The sequence below is a fragment of the Neurospora hispaniola genome (assembly GCF_033458365.1).
Source record: "Neurospora hispaniola strain FGSC 10403 chromosome Unknown B0T23scaffold_6, whole genome shotgun sequence".
In the NCBI taxonomy this organism is placed as follows: domain Eukaryota; kingdom Fungi; phylum Ascomycota; class Sordariomycetes; order Sordariales; family Sordariaceae; genus Neurospora; species Neurospora hispaniola.
In genome coordinates, this window is record NW_026944411.1 from 1,437,848 (window position 1) to 1,454,194 (window position 16,347).

The 16,347-nt window shown below is 52.8% G+C and overlaps 6 protein-coding genes across 6 annotated transcripts; 4 read left to right on the forward strand and 2 right to left on the reverse strand.

Annotated features, from left to right (window-relative positions):
• Positions 1–2,186: 2,186 nt before the first annotated feature.
• B0T23DRAFT_320822 (uncharacterized protein) lies at positions 2,187–3,997 on the forward strand (the record flags this gene model as incomplete). Its single annotated transcript, XM_062835195.1, has 2 exons — positions 2,187–2,524; positions 2,587–3,997. The coding sequence occupies 2 exons, from the start codon at positions 2,187–2,189 to the stop codon at positions 3,995–3,997; spliced, it is 1,749 nt and encodes a 582-aa protein (XP_062690746.1).
• A 665-nt stretch (positions 3,998–4,662) lies between these two features.
• Positions 4,663–8,963, reverse strand: B0T23DRAFT_384531 (antiviral helicase). The gene has a single exon (XM_062837482.1). It carries the CDS (start codon positions 8,731–8,733, stop codon positions 4,849–4,851), a length of 3,885 nt encoding a protein of 1,294 aa, XP_062690747.1. The 5' UTR covers positions 8,734–8,963; the 3' UTR covers positions 4,663–4,848.
• A 74-nt stretch (positions 8,964–9,037) lies between these two features.
• B0T23DRAFT_342154 (chromosome segregation in meiosis protein 3) lies at positions 9,038–10,654 on the reverse strand. Its single transcript, XM_062835901.1, has 2 exons — positions 10,239–10,654; positions 9,038–10,185 (listed from the first exon to the last, which is right to left on the reverse strand). Exons 1-2 carry the CDS (start codon positions 10,533–10,535, stop codon positions 9,247–9,249), a joined length of 1,236 nt encoding a protein of 411 aa, XP_062690748.1. The 5' UTR covers positions 10,536–10,654; the 3' UTR covers positions 9,038–9,246.
• Positions 10,655–10,948: 294 nt separating this feature from the next.
• On the forward strand, positions 10,949–11,869 carry B0T23DRAFT_320909 (21 kDa subunit of NADH dehydrogenase; the record flags this gene model as incomplete). Its single annotated transcript, XM_062835200.1, has 4 exons — positions 10,949–11,008; positions 11,131–11,147; positions 11,246–11,451; positions 11,583–11,869. The coding sequence occupies 4 exons, from the start codon at positions 10,949–10,951 to the stop codon at positions 11,867–11,869; spliced, it is 570 nt and encodes a 189-aa protein (XP_062690749.1).
• Positions 11,870–13,209: 1,340 nt separating this feature from the next.
• B0T23DRAFT_430554 (uncharacterized protein) lies at positions 13,210–14,841 on the forward strand (the record flags this gene model as incomplete). The annotated part of the gene is made up of 1 exon (XM_062840255.1): positions 13,210–14,841. One exon carries the CDS (start codon positions 13,210–13,212, stop codon positions 14,839–14,841), a length of 1,632 nt encoding a protein of 543 aa, XP_062690750.1.
• A 114-nt stretch (positions 14,842–14,955) lies between these two features.
• Positions 14,956–15,724, forward strand: B0T23DRAFT_191443 (uncharacterized protein). The gene is made up of 2 exons (XM_062833221.1): positions 14,956–14,980; positions 15,122–15,724. Exon 2 carries the CDS (start codon positions 15,210–15,212, stop codon positions 15,573–15,575), a length of 366 nt encoding a protein of 121 aa, XP_062690751.1. The 5' UTR covers positions 14,956–14,980; positions 15,122–15,209; the 3' UTR covers positions 15,576–15,724.
• The last annotated feature ends 623 nt before the right edge of the window (positions 15,725–16,347 follow it).

Here is a 16,347-nt window from a genome sequence, read left to right on the forward strand (position 1 = left end):
CGGAGAATGGCCACAATGAGCTGTGCCTTTTCGATCTTGCTGCTATCGTCGAGAATCCGCTTTGTAGCGATGGAACCATATGCTGTTTTCATTCAGCTTCCCCTCTTTGTTTCATTGAATTGACGGAGGCCGATCCACTTGAGCTCTCCCCGCCTTTTGTCACTAACGGCTCCACTCCGGCGACGGGTCTTTGACTCCATAATCTCCTGCAGCGTGGGCCCGGATGCCATCAAGGTGGTTTCGTTCGTGTACGTAAGACGGCTCCGCAGACTCACCGCAAATAACATCCTTGGTTTTCCGTTCGGTCGCCGGGTCCGGTTTGAGCTGCCTCCGAACGACTTGGAGGGTGAGGGGTTGGTCGGTCGCCGTGGAATGCAAGCGGCATCGGGTGATGGCCGAGCCCGGCTCGGTGAAATTGGTCGGTTTGTGTTTGTTGTGGGTTTCTTAAATCGTGCGGCAATTGATCAATGAGATGAGCGCGTTCGCGGTCGTATTGAAAAAAAAGGGGAAAGGGGTTACGAGTTCATGTACGTGTGTGCTCCGCATTTCGGAAGCCACCATCCGTTACTTTGTTTCACTGGACTTCCACCGGGGTAATCAAGGTGCCATCTCTGTGACAGGAGGGGCCGCGCGCCGGCTAATGGTGCGTCCCAGTCTTTGAATTATCTATCTAGAACCGATGGATGGTATCTATTCGTTTCAAAGAGACGTTCCGGCTGCCAAAAGCTCGGCGCTGATGTTGAGTGGTCCGAGAGAAACAAAGGACGGGTGGGAATAGTCCCATCAAGACGCGTCGCGGCTAACCTTGGGAACCCACACTCTAATTTGTGGCTTGCAGCGATATGGCAGCTTTGGGCGATATTGCCCGCGATGAGGTCTGGAGCTTCACGGAAGCTGCGGCGTTGTCGACAAACAATATCGTGGGCTTTTGATGATTGCCGCAATGCCAACGTATCGGAAAAGATGGTCGGGCGATCAGATGGCGACAGCTGTTTACCGAATCTGCACTATTTCATGCATTGCTAGGTGGTTCCTATCAACACCCAGCAATGACACGCATGCAAGTTTTGTCGGTGTGACTGTCGAACTGATGATGTTCAGTACAAATCTGGCGATGAGTAACAGCGGTTCGTCAAAAAGGTGCCTATCGCCGGGTCCGCTCTTGCAGCTGTCTCCATCGTGGCTTGTCCCTTCTGCGGGCCTTTAGTTGTACGAAGATGATGCGAAGTGCGAACATACCTACCTCTACCGTATCTCACCTCAGCGCACCCACCGTCGGATGCTTCAAGTGAGAGGGACAAATCGAGCTCCTTACGATGTCGATCCCCGCCCGCCCGGCGATTCCGCGTCTTCCAACAATGAGGCCCCCCGGGCATGATCAACAGTAGGACCGGAGGGGCGCTTGTGTCAAAGGGAAATCCCAAGGGCTGACGCTAAGGTTCGAGCTTCAGAGGGGTTTGAGGAGCCCAGGGGCTCGAGGATGGAACTTCGGCCCTGCTCTTGCGTCTTCTTACCCCTGGCTGCGCATTGCCAGCACTGACTGGCATGAGCCGCCCCACTAGCGTGCTTCTCGGCGATTCCCTGTTTTGGCATCTGGAGCCTCGATGCGAGGGCCAAGAGGGGCGCCGCAATGTTTCGTCAATCTGGGCGGCGGTGTGGCCAATCAGACGAAAGGAAGGGTGCCAGTTGCGTGTTGCTTTGGACGAATAAGCACGAATAAGGTCTGTGCTGCCTGAGGCATGAGCCCCCTTTCTGGAAACCGTGTCCAGAAGATAAAAGCAGCCTGGCCTCCCACCCCTCACCCAGACTCGACATCGTTCCCCCCCCCAGTTTGTTCAAACAAGAGATCTGTCCTTTTCACCACACAACCAACCAGCTTCCATCCTCGACCTCTTCCCGCTAGGCTCCCCTTTGGCGTCCTGGACTATCCTGGTGCCTTGTGTACTGACTTACGCGTGGATGGAGTCAACCTTACCCGCGATGCATCAAGCTTAACAAATACTCCATTCTCTGACGTTTCGAGTATTGGGGAATTAGGCAGGCACCTCTTTACTGTCAGCGAACATCTTCGTACTAGTTCATTGTTTGCAGTCAACATCATTCTTTACCAGCGCCAACACCAGTGACTGCCACAGCTTTCAATCAGCAAACATCAAGTCCTCCTACCGTGGACGCCGATACCCATCATGGATTCCTGGGCTGCCCACTCTCCCTCGCCGGCCAATCTCAAATTCGAGAACCCGGCCGAATCTCTCCTAGCCACTCCTGGCGAGATCTTCCCCGAAGTCTTCGGCTCTGACCGCGCAACATCAGCAACCCCATCGCTCGACGTCATGTCACCGGTTTCCTTGGCAGACGACGTCCATACCGACCTCACGGCTCTTGCTACTCTCACAGTTCCTCAGATCCCGCCACGCTCGACGCCCGCTTCGACACCGGCGCCAGAGACTGAGAAGAAGCCTGTCAAGAAGAGGAAGTCGTGGGGTCAAGTCCTGCCAGAGCCCAAGACTAACCTCCCACCAAGGTATGTTACACATTACTTACACCTTCAAACCCTTGTTTACTCCCTCTCTAACCTCTCAACAGGAAACGTGCCAAGACCGAGGACGAGAAGGAACAACGTCGCGTCGAACGTGTTCTCCGCAACCGCAGAGCCGCCCAGTCTTCACGAGAACGCAAGAGACTCGAAGTCGAGGGTTTGGAACGACGCAACAAGGAGCTCGAGACCCTCCTCATACAAGCTCAACAGATCAACCAGACTCTCCTCCAGGCACTCCGTGAAAACGGTGTTGCTCCTACGATTGCCACACGACCGGCATCCTTCGATGGTCTCAACCCTACCCCAGTCACCTTCTCACAAGAGCTCTTCAGCTCGCAAGATGGCCACAACTTGTCAAAGCACGACTCCTCTCTCGAGCAACTGTTCCCTACAATCAAGACTGAAGAGACCGTCAACCCAGCTTCTCTTTCTCCCGTATTGAACCCTATCCCTGAGATGGAGGAGGATGGCGAGAAGGAGCAATCGACGGCTGCCCAACCTGTTGCGGATGCTACCTCCACTGCGACTGTGGACACTTCCCCCGATGCGACACAACATCCTGCTGTGGTGTTGTGTGATGACCTGCAGTGTCGGTCGGCGGAAGTGCCACGCTCCAAGTGCTTGGCAGTGTCCCAGCAGTCTCAGCCCCCGTCGATGGATCCTCTCTCTCTGCTGCTCCTCTCGGCCTCGGCAATTTCATGGATGATCTCGTTCTCTCAAAGACCTTTGATGCTGATCGCTACATCTATGAAACGGAATTTTTCTCTTCCCCCAGCCCCAGCAATTTTGATGAGTATAGTATGGCTGGTGACGACACCGAAACCCTCCACTTCCCGACAAACCCCGAGAACTTCTTCGACGAATTCATCAACCCCGACGTTTCAAATGCCGCAAACAGCAACGAGCAGCAGCCGCAGCAACAACCCGGATTCTGCGCAACCACGAACGCGTCAGTCCACAACCTTACGTATCCGAACGCTTCGGAAGATCCTTACCAGCAGCCCCATACTGGCGCGTCCCTTAATGGATGCGACGATGGAGGTATTGCGGTGGGTGGTATCTGAAGGGCGCACGGTGCCACAGGTTTTGGGAGAGGACGGTTCGGCGGCAGCGACAGCTAACGGAAAGGAGCAGCGAGCGCAGCCACGTACTGGATTGCTGGCATTCTGGCCCAAGGGCGCCATGTTGCCATCGAAGGAAGTTCTACTCACCTTGATGTGGGTTCTGAGGGTGGAAGAGCGGAAGATGAGAGTCCGCGCAGAACTCAGGGGCTCCTCCTCGAAACTCTGCGGGTCAACCGGTGTCCCGTCATTGACGATACACACACCAACCACGACTGATAATAACAAAATTCAACAACAATACAAGTTGAAGGTAATACCAAAACGGAAGCTGAAGGCTGGGCCTTGTGGCTTCCTCAAAACTCACCTCGACACAGAGCGTCGGAGGATGTCTTGATGACCTTTTCTTTTTTTTCTTTTTCTTTTTTGAAAACACAATCTTGTATGACGTATATCTTTACTACTATTACCCGGGGCATTTGGCAAAACCCGGAAGGGGCCAATATAGGGTTTACGTGGCTTAGGCTGTGGGCGTTTTATGCGTGTTAGCGAGTGGTTACCAGTGGCTTCATCGAAACAAATTGAACACGAACGTTCCACTCTGTTTCATATCATGATCTTCTTCAGTTCCCCACGTGTGATTCTTGCAGAAATGCAATTGCTACAGTTGATCATTGCAAATGCCTTGATGAACGTAAACAGCAATTTGCTGGAGAGTGGTATGATGAACAGACGGCAAATTGGTGTTGATGACTGAATCCTGGACAAGAGCAGGAAAGAGTGGCAAACCCGAATTTCTTTTCCGCCCCCTTGGTTATCGACACAGCGGCTCTGGCGTCTACAGCCTCACGCATGTCGGCACAGAAACTACTATAGTGCGTCATGACGAGCTGTCGTGGCCATCCCACGTTGGCTTTAAGGTCAGAATGTTTCCCTGTGCAAAATCATCGCTCTCTGTGTTGGCTATGGCCAATCAACACTTGTTGCGTTCCACGAACATAGAGTGATATCCGCAATATAGCAGGCAACACATACGGTAAAGTTCAAACAAGCTAGGTGAACGTATACTCCATACCATCATGATAATTGACGCTCGAACTAGCCTGGAAAATACACAGAACCAGATACAAAATGCTCGTGATGCCATTCATACGCGCACACGCAATCGCTTTTCAAGAGTTACCAACCAATCAACTAACCACCCAAATCAAACCCTTACATACAGACATACATACATAACTCATCAAATCACATGTACAAACTAGCCACAGCCGTGATATCCCTCTTGATCAACTCCTGTGTCGTCGCCATCTTCTGATACAGCTCCGGATCACCAATGATCCTCGCCGCATTCTTCACCTCCCTACACGTCTCATCCAGACGCGAAATAGTCCTGACAATGGTGCCCTCCAGCACGTCCGTTAGATTCGTGATATTCTTGAAGCTCATGCCTCTGGCCCACTCGTACACGACCTCCATCAGCCCGAACCGGGGCTTGCTTGCGAAATCGGACCCTTCGTCCGACGACAGGATCACCTGGTGCAGCGTCTGCACGGCGTTGACTTTTTCTGACAGCTCGATGATAGTCTTTTGCCCGCGCTCGAGGTTGGACGTCAAGTTGGGGACCATGTCTGTTTTCTCCTGGAAGACAAAGGCGGAGAGCAAAGCGGCGATTTCAGCAGGCTCGTAATCGGCGAGGACGTTTTCGAGGATTAGCTCTGTGAGAACGAGCTCGTCGCCCGAGTGGATCTCGCAGGCGACTTTGCCCTTGAGCTGAATGCGGCTGGCGTCGTCGATGAAGGAGAGGTCCTTGAGGACTTGGATACGCTGCTCGTAGTCCGGGAGGAGCTGTAGGTTTTGGTTGGAGAGGGACTGGCGTAGCTCGTCGATCTTGGTCTTGATCAGCCACTGGTCGTGGCACATGGCGTAGTGCTTGAGGAAGAGATCGCAGTCGACGGCGGGGGACTTTGTGCACTTGATTTCGGCGTCGCGCCGGCGCGTGATGATCTCGTGGATGGAGAGGGATTTGATGCGGCTGAGGTCCATCTCGTCCCAGATGGGCGCGGACCAGGATTTGCAAATCTGGTGGAGTGCTTCCTTCGCTTTGGTGTAACCATCGCCACCTTCAAAGAGTTCGGGAACAATGTTCTTAGTGATATGCTTAGTGAGACAAACGACGTCGCTGAGAGGGATGTGAACGGTCTTGGTGTAGATGTTTTTCTTGTGTGCCGGCAAGGGAGTGAACCATTTGGCCAGAGTCGGGGTGAATGGCAGGAGATCGGTATCGTTGCGTAGGTCCCTGCCGGTCTTGATCTCAAGAACATGCAGCGTCGGGTTAGCAGCGGTGCCCGCCTTGCTTGGTCCCTCGGCAAGCAGGATTCCGGGGGTCCTGACACCCTCCTTCATATAAACGATAAGTCGACCAGGTGTAAACAGCTTACGCCCGACCGGAATGGCCAGTAGGGCGCGATAGAGCTCCTCTGTGGCTACCTTGAAATCCTCTCCTGCTTGATGGCACTCATCCATGTGAACGTCGCAGATAGGGCACGAGTCCCTCTTGATTTTGGCCAGATCGGCCTCGGAAAGCTTGACTGCCTTTTCATGCTCCGGAAGAAGTTGCTGAGTAGCATGCTCTGAGAAGGAACGCTTAATCATCTCCTCTATTTTTAAAGCTTCAACACGGAGAAGATTGAGAATCATGTTGTAAGTCAAACGGAACTGCGAACGAAGCTTGCTCGGCTCGCCAAGGATCATCTGCCTGAGATCGGTGACCGGCGGGGCCTCGTCTCCGCCAGGCGGTACAATGATGACAGAGCCGACTGTATCGAGACCACGTCTTCCAGCGCGACCAGCCATCTGAGTGTATTCGCCAGGTAGGAGGTTGCGGAACTGGTGACCATCATGCTTTCTATAGCCAGAAAAGACGACCGTCCTGGTCGGCAGGTTCAAGCCCATTGCAAAGGTCTCGGTGGCAAAGAGAACCTTGACCAGAGTCTCCGCAAACAAGATCTCAACCATCTCCTTCACAATGGGTAGCAAGCCACCGTGATGAACAGCAATACCTCTTGACAGAAGCTCGCGCAGCCGAATGATCTGCGGCAACACTCGGTCTTCGGGCTTCAACCGAGCAATCGACCTTTCAATGATCATATGAATGTGGCTCTTCTCCTGCGCAGTACAAAAGTCTTGGTTGCTGAGTGCATCGGCGTTCTCTTCACATCTCTTCTTGGAGAAGACGAAGATGCAAGCCGGTAGCAAATTATCCTTCTTCAAGAACTGCACAAGATGGACCCATAGGTTCTTGTCCTGAGCAGCAGACGTAAAGCCTCCTGGTCGACCTGTCCGGCCCATATGTCCCGGAGTGTGGCTTGCACGCGGTGGGCCACCCCTTCCACGTTGCTGGCCACCTCCTCTCGCACCTCCTCGTGACTGATTTGCACCCCTTTGCGCACCCCCACGACCTCTTTGGTTACCACCGCCCCGCGCTGGTCCTGTTGAAGCCTCGATGGCCTTGGGCGGCTTGTCCTTGCCTTGTATAGCAAGATTGGCTTCCTTCCAGCCGGTCTCGATGAACTTCTTCTCCGAGTCTACAATCTTGTGGATCTTTTTGCCAGCCCAAAGGTAGTGTTCCAAGGGAACAGGTCTCTTGGGCGTCGAGATGACATAGATGTCCTTTTGCTTCGTCCGACCCACCCAAGACGCGAACTCGTAAGTATTTGGGACCGTCGCAGACAGCAAGATGAGCGAGACGTGCTCAGGCAGCATGATGATAACCTCTTCCCAGACGACTCCACGTTCGTAGTCGTTTACATAGTGTACCTCGTCGAAGATGACGAATTCTACATCGCGAATGAGATCCGCTCCGCGGTAGAGCATACTCCGAAGAATTTCCGTCGTCATAATAAGGCAACTGGCTTCGGGATTGATCTGCACATCGCCGGTCAAAATACCAACCTCGTCAAAAGTCTGCCGGAAGTCTCTGAACTTTTGGTTACTCAGCGCCTTAATAGGGGATGTGTAGATAGCCTTGGTCATGTGCTTAGCAGCCAGTGCGATAGCGTACTCGGCGACCACCGTCTTTCCGGCTGATGTGTGCGCCGCAACGAATACCGAATCGCCATTTTCAAGGTGATAAACGGCCTCCTTCTGGAACGTGTCCAGCTCGAAAGGCCACTCCCTTGCCATGTCGGGTACCAACTCCCTAAAGTTAGGTATCTCCCGCCGAATGTCGACCATGTGTGCCCACTCTCGACCAGCTTTTCTAGCGTTGGACGCGGCCAATGTGCCACGAGGTTCGAGGGCAGGAAATTCGACAGGCAATATGGCGTCGATATCTTCCAAGTCGTCTTGGTTATCTTCCCTCTCTTCCCTCTTGACACCGTTGACCTCGTCCCTCTCGCCCTCGCCGTCGGGAGCGTCCTCGGGCTCTTGACCAAGAACATCTTCTACTTCCTTGGCCTGTTTTTCGCTCTCCGCATCTGCTGTCTTCTTCCTCTTGCTCATGTCGATACCGCGCGACATTCCTGGTGCGACTTCAAGAAGACCACCCTCAGCGAGAGTGATAACCCTTTCCAGCTTCTTTTTGCTCTCTCCTTCGTCCGATGCGGCGTCCTTTCTTAGTTGATCCTCTAATGCGGCAGCAGACTCGATACCGTCTAGACCACCTGGGGCGAAGGGAAAGAAGCCAGCCCCACCGCGCACAAACTCGGACTTGCTGGCTGGCTTTCGCATCATGGATGTACTCGTCTTGGCAGTGGCATGCGAGGCTGGCACGGTGACGTTGCGATATCCGGTAACGCGACCCTCGAGGCCATGACGCTGGAAGCGAGTGACGGTACGCGTTTGTGTGGGAGCGATGCGGAAGAGCAGGGAGTGGTCGACGGGTGTGTCCCAGCGTTGCTGGAGGCGGTTCAGCCATTCTGTCGAGAAAGTCGTGGATGGCGTCAAGTACTTCTTCTCAAGTTTGACGTGATGCGCTTCGGGGTCGGTAGCTTCGCCGTGTCGCAACTCGCTGGGTGGGATCCGCTCGAAGAGGATGTCGTCGATGGGATCAAAGGAGGGAGTGCCATCGCCATTCTCGGCATCGTCGTCGAAATGCAGCTTCGCCATGGCTTCGTTGAGGTCGTACGCCATCTTGGGCTGTACGCGTGTGCCAGATGCGAGTGTTCAAATATCCGTGGCAAAGGGTAAAAAGGCTAGAGTTGGAAGGCACTAATGAGGGCGCCTGATGTGCCGTTTGAATCCCAAATCACACTGGCACTTGGGATGTTGTGTTGAAGTGGGGGACGAACAGAAGGATGGATGATGACGGATGCTATAGATGCTCTGTCGCTAACTCGCCCCACCACAATCATATTGTGGGGTTAAAACCAAGGGAATCTACAGGTACTACGCTGACGCCAAACCTGCAACTGCCTTGATCTTACAGTTTTTCAAAACCTCAGGGGTTATGTTTACACATTGATTCATTGCGCGGGTTAGGGTTAAGTTATCCCGCCGAACCATGCATGAAGAGCCTATTCAGCCAATAGTTCTACTCTACTACTGTACTGCGCATCGTTATCATCACGTCGTTAGATACGATCCCAGGACTATTGCGACGGTCCGTCATTGGGCCTGAAAGGATAGGGCTGCTTCCGGTTCTCTTCAGAACCCATGCATCTCGGCCATCGCAGCCTCTGCTTCCAGGTCATCATCCGTATCCTTGGGTTGAGCAACCTGAATGCTCGTAGTCTTGGTATATGCTTCAGCTTCAGCCATCCAGGCATCCAGATCATCCTCATCATCATTTTGTGCATCTTTGCCCCCATCCTGCTCACTGGTTTGTTCCCTACTGGTGGACTCTTTTTCCGTCGTTTTTGTAGCGAGAGACGCGTGCATCTCTGCTTCGGCCATCAGGGCATCTAGGTCGTCATCATCCTCTTGTGGTGATGGGGCCATGGCTGGCTTATCTTTACCACCTCCAAAAGCGCTACCATTTCCAAAGATGCTGCCGTGGTTTGTGGTGGACGGCCGATATGACTCAGCTTCCGCCATCAATGCATCCAGGTCATCGTCATCTGGTACTTCGGATGGCTGTGGGCGCCTGTTGATAGCCCCGCCGCCAAATATTCTGTCGGGAGCAGCCCCATTGTTTGTTGCTGTGCTGGCCCCTGGAGCGGCCCCAGACTCTGCTTCGGCCATAAGTGCGTCCAACTCGTCATCATCAGGTATGTCTCCAGGCGCCGCTGTTGGTTGATTTCGTCTCGGTGTCGCATTGTAAATGTCGTTGTCTCCGAGTAAATTATCATCGAGTGTTGGTGTCTTTGATCTAGCCCCTGTCGCCTTCTCGAATATGGATGCCATCCTGGTGGGTTCTGTAGGGGCAGATGGCTGTCCTACTCCTGCGCAGTCTCCATCCTCTTCCTCTTCAGCTGCTGTTGACCTGGGCTTCCCTTCGGCGATCCACTTTAGTCGTGCATTGCGTAGGGTAGTTTTGTGCCCGGCCTTTTCACACATAGCAAGGGCGTCTACGAAAGTAGCTTTCGGGAAGAGGTCATCGAGCCATTCCTGGTAGAAGGAGAGCAGACGAGCGGCATCTGAAAACTAAGACGGGTTATATTAGCCAATTGACCACAACAGAGGTGTGACTGGCTTACTTCATGGCCTTTTCCTTTCAACTTCAACTTCGATGCGGTCTTTCGCAACTTTGGAATGCCCTTGTCGGATAATAGTCTGGCATCATCCAGCTTCACACGCGGAACCCTGGCCTTTTTGGTGACATCAATTTCCTTGTCAATACCCAGGGTATCTGGCTCTTTGCGCTTCTTGTTATTTGTTTTGTTCGTTCCGGCCGTCTCTGGGCTGGGGGAACGGAAGGGGTCGTCATCATCCCAGCCCGCAAGGAATTCGTTGACGAAAGCGCTGGTGTTGTTGTCGTTGTCTTGAGCTGGCATAGCGAGTGCGTGTATCTGCGTTCGCTAAAAGGTCCAAAAGTGATGGCGATGTTGAAAATTATCGATTAAAGTGATGGGAGACGTGAGACGCGTTTTCGCAGCTTCCATGACGCGTCAAGCAACTGCAAGTGTAAGTGGTTGCGGCTTGGCACTCAGCACTTCCTTATGTACTACCTACCTAGTCTGTGGCGCCGTTGCAGGGGGTCTCGAGCGCGTGTGGCTCAGCTTTCGCGCTCCTGGGAACGACGGACCTTTGCCGCCTCAGGCATCAATACGGTTTACGGTACGAGCTCCAGCCCTCACTGTGGGCATCCCGCTGAACGACTCCATCGACGACGACGGGACCTGAGTCGTGAGCTGCTCCATACGTTCGTGCTACCCCATCGACGACGCAATCATCGGCCGCCGTCACAATGTCCAGCACTTCATCCCCGACGTACACGATCAGCAAGACACTCAATACCAAGTATCCAGTGGGTTTCGCCAATTGCATCACCATATCTTGACGATGCGTTGCGCATTCCATCGTCTGGATCGCAGCAAACCCTTCAAAACAATGTTCAGGTTGCTGACATCGCATCCCTACCTTGTCTAGCTTATCGACAATGACCCGTACGCTTCTTCTCTCTGCGGACACTGTCCAACGACGTTTCCCACGACATAGTCCCATCTCGAGATGCGCAATTCTGACCTGAATAACCACGACACAGGCACTTCCGCCGTGTAATCGGCTACGCTCGCCCGTCCGATTATGTTCACGGCACCGTTGCGGGGGCTGCCGGCCCCGGCCTTCTATATCTGATGGAGAAGATGGCACCATCAGGTGTTGGAAAGGGTGGCTTTCCCAAGGCGATGCGACTGGCGACCGCCGTGGGTTTCTTCGGCGGCTTTCTCTACTTTTACCAACGATCCATTCGTACGTTGTCCTCGTTCTTTTCAACATGCGCATTGCTCCTCAAGTTCACCGCAGTCCCAAATGGCAGTGGTTGCAGGGATATCCCGGTGATAAGAGGCTCTGTTCTTGACAGTGCGCTAACATGGTAACAGTCCGTTTCTATGGCATGAGCGAGAACGCCCGCGAGGTACAGATGGACATGCGTGAGATGGTTGACAAGGTCAAGGCTGGTCAGCCACTTTACGGTGTCAGTACCCTGCCTGTCGATGTTCAAGGCATGGCTGCTCGTCAGTCGAGATACTCGGCCCTTTTCTTCGCTGTCCTCCCTTGGTTCAACTTTGTGAACCACAACCAGCATGGTGTCGACACAGCCAAGTACTACCAGCAGGCCGAGAGGGAGTTGGAGGCTGAGCGCTTGGGCAAGGGAAGCTCGTCGTAAGATACGAGCATGGCGGAAGTCAAATATGAAGGCCGGGAATGGTAGTCCGCCAGAGGGTGAGAACAGAACCTTGTTAGGCGAGAGGGCTGACCTATCGGATGATGGTGTAAACATGGAGCTTTAAACGCTGGACCAACAGAACAGAACGCAAGTTAACGACCATCCCCTACCCTGACCTTTACGCGATACTTCAGGAGGTGCGTTGATTGGCTGGGTTGTTAGAGGTGTTCATCACCAATAGAGAACTATGGACAAGAGGGTGCGCTTTGTGTTACGTTGATATTACGGCAGCCACTGAGATTTCGGGACCTGCCTGGTGCCGCAGCCTCGCTGACGTATCACTTGACAACCTCCCGATGAATCGAAGATTGGGTCTGGTTTACTCGTCAAGTCTACAATCACGACAATGACAAGATGAGCCATTTACAATTCATGCGTTTCTCTCTACTCTTTCAATTTGCCTCACCCCGTTACTTATACAATCTACTCAAGACTCGGACGACATAATCACTATTCTAGGAATCAGCACGTTAGACATTCGCCTGTTGCCCTCGAAACGTGTTCATGTGATTACACCTACACCCACGGGTCTTGAAGTTGATCGTCAGAGTTTCTTGGTTACATTTTCGACAACTGATTGACGACCGCAATATGTTAACCCAGGCTATATGGTCTCAGCCGCAGTCATAGCCGTCTCAGGTCATCACCAAGGTGTGTCTTGCACGTCAATGTCCCGATCGATCATTCGGCGAGACCCGCTCACCCTGTCCCGTCACTGTCAGCCAAAAAGCCCCCATCCCGCCTTCCCATCACACTTGCTCGGAACATGATGTCATTTATCTTATCGCCAAACACAACTTCTGCCTCAACACTCACGATTATCATAGAAGCCTGCAAGGTATATCTGGCAAATTCGTGTCACCGTTGATCACCGGGTAGAAGTTTCATAGTCTGTTTGAACCCAAGTGATGGATTTCAAATGACGTGGCTGGCATACTTGGGATGTTTTAACTCGTTTGCATTGGAACCAGAACCATCACATGCCATTGGCGCTGTTCTCCTGGCCCTCAACAACAGGAAAGTGGTTTCGGAGGTTTTGCGCATGCACTAAACCAGCAGGTGCAGTGTAAGATCGACGCAAGTACAAAATGAGCGGCATGCCATGCACTTACCTTCACTTCAGTCCATCCACAATGAGGATCGTAAATATCCGGCACCTCATCCGTCGCTCCCCAACCACAGTCTTCAATAGTCCTCCAACATTTGTCCTCTCCCCCGGAAGACCCTATACAACAACCAAGCCACCACCTCCAAAGAAAACAGCAACCACCACCCCGAAAATGGGTTCCGCCACAATCAACCTTCCCACCATCCACCTCGACACCACCCTGACGGATCTCTACAAGCTCGCTGACCCCTCCACCGCGCACCTCCGCCTCGGCCTCGTCCTCTGCGGCGTCAACTCCGCCATCGCCCTGACCCCTTCCTTCCCTCGCAACAAGAAATATCTTTACCAAGACAGTCCCTTTAACAACATCCCACCCGCGGAACTCAAAGATGCCACCGCATCGTCAACCACAACAGATCTTCAACGCTCCATAGCTCTCAAATACCTTTCGCTCATCCCCCAACGCGACGCCTTTATCACCGGCGGCCCACACACCCCCACCATCTTCTTCAACGTCTCGCCCGGCTCCGCCTCGCAAGAGGCGCACGACCGGCACGAGGCCGAAGCGACGATTGCTGTTCTGAGCCCCGAGCAGAGGCCGAAATTGGTATTCTGTTCCGGACCCGCCGAGATACCTGTAAAAGAGCTAGGGGTTGATAGGTTAGCGGTCAAGGTCATGCTTGATGACCTTGAAAGAAAAGGGTATCCGTTGGTAGTGAACCAGGAGACTCAGTGGTTTCTGAATAGCAAGGCTGGACTTGCTGAGTCGGGGCTGCCGACACCGAGGGCGGAGGTGGTTGATGTTGAGGGGTTTGTACCGCCGTTGGCGGGTGGGGAGTGTTGTGAGGTTTGTCGGGCGGAGGATGATGTGGTGGGGAAAGGTGGTATGAGGCTTGTCCCTGCGGGGTGTAAAGGGGCCAGGGGACGGTGGATGCGAGGGCAGATGAAGAGGATCGTGAAGAAAGTGGATGCTAGACAGGCACCGTTTGTGTTCAAGACCCAACAGACGTTTGGCGGGGCGGGGACGTGGGTGGTTAGTGACGAGGAAAAGAAGCGGGAGTTGGTGAAGACGTTAATGGATGATGAGACCGGAGTGTTGAGGAAGCTTCTGTCGCAGGTGACTGCTAAAAATCAGCAGATGAAGCCCGGGTCGGTGGTGCTGAGCGAGATGGTGCGCGATCCCGTGGGGGACTACGGGGTGACATTTTTGGTGGGGAAAGAAGGGGAGGCGACGTTTTTGGCGGCGTCGGAGCAGATGATTAACGAGGATAATGCGTGGATTGGGAGCACAATAAATTACGCGCGCCAGGAAAGGCTGAAGAAGAAGTTTGAGGGGATCATGAGGCAGACTGCTGAGTGGGTGGGTAAGCATGGATACATTGGACCCGTGGGGATTGATGTTTTGGAGACGAAGGATATTCCAAAGAATGAACCGGTTCAAGGGAACGGCATCTCTTCAGCGGATGGCGAGAAGACGGCGCATTATATTGTTGACTTGAACGTGAGGACGTCGGGATCACTGGCGTTGCCGTTGCTCAAAGGTCACTTTACGACCAGGGGTATGACTTGTGCGAGCAGTTTCTCTACCACGCTGCGGGGGTCGAGGAAGCAATTCATGGAGACGTGGAGGGAGGAGTTTGAGACTGGGCGGATGCTGATCATGGCATGGTATGAGGATAGTACAGGCAACGAGGAAAAGGAGGTGGAGAGTATTGGCGATGTGGTGGTGGGCGGCAAGGATGAGAAGGATTTGCAGGATCTGATGAAGAGGGTGAGGGAGAGTACTGAAGAGGTGACGTTTTGATTGTTCGTTAGACGAAGAGTTAGATGGCTCAGTGTGCTGTGCTGTGCTGTACTTCTCACGGCAGTTTTTCTCTCGAGTTGCTCATGGTCGAAATGTGGCCGGAAAGTCTAACAAACTTCTGGCTGATTCACTTTTGAAGGTTCGTCATCTTCCAAATTTACCTCCTCCATGGTTCTCATGTAATGGGGTGATGCGCAAGGTTTTTCGTCTGTTGTGTGATTCATCACTCCATAGTCTCTTCTTCTACATCTTTTGGCTCATTTGTCACTGATCGTGAAAGTAAACAGATACATATTATTGTTCGTCGACCCTCGCCCTCCTCCTCGTCACCATGGTCTTCGAATGGATCATAGATAGCTTCCCCCCCCATGGTAGTTATGGGTCTCTTCGCCGTCTTCCGGATGCCATTCGGGCTTGTGAAGTTGCCCACGCGCCAGTTTTATGCACCTCATAACACCACTTCGAACCCTACCATCGGCGCGTTGACGCCCGAGTATAACGCCGTAATTGCATTGTATTCAACGTTTTGGGGGTTTTGCGTTGTCTATATCTTTGTCTTTACCTGCAAGACTGATGCCGTCCTTGCGCTACCGCATGGTCTCTCGAAATTGAAGTTAGCGTATTTACTTTACGCAGACGCAAGCAAAAATCAAGGGTGTTGGTCGACAATGCAAATGCCTCGTTGCTGCTTCTCTACATCATTACCCCTACCCACGCCTTCATACAGAACTTAGTAATTACGCGGAGATCAAATTCGAGAGATCGTACGGAAATCTTTCTGCTGGTTAGGTATTGTGGCTTGTTGGGCGCTGAGCGGGGCGTATTGGAGGGTTAACCGAGGAGGGAAAGTTTGAGGTGGCGGGGAGGTTGCAGAAGGTGAGTTCTGCTCCCTTTCATTCAGGACAGATTTGATGATTACGTAAATGCTCCTTCTCTCTCCGTTCCAACCTTTCTTTCTTGGCCAGGGACGTGGTGCCCTGCTGTTTTATGTAGCTCTTCTTTACATGTCTTTCATTACTATGAGATGCGAATCACTGTGAACCTTCCCGTCGGCGACCTGAGCCACTTCTGGCCCAGGACTGATGTTGAGCTGGCGGCTGCGAAGCATCGCGACTGGTGTGATGGCGAATGAGTGGGATTCGATTCGAGGAGAACCTATCTACGAGAATAATGGAGACTGGAGAGCGGTTGAGAAATATATAATCCATGTACAGTGGAAGACGTTCAGTCATTGATGCATACTCGTAATAATTCGGTGCAGTCTGGCAACTTGATCAAATCTGCAATGCACTCTGCAGAGTATAGTCCCGAGGCGCCGTATGTACCCATCATGCACATCAAGCCGGCGTGTTCAAGTAAATAAGCTGGATAAGATGATGGTCCATTGGACCTCCCGTGCCTCTGACGTTTTAGAAACGGCTGATGATCGATGGATATTACTTGACATCATGCGATCTCTTCCTCAAAATCTCAGCTGTGACAAGGACATCACCTACACAGAGAAGG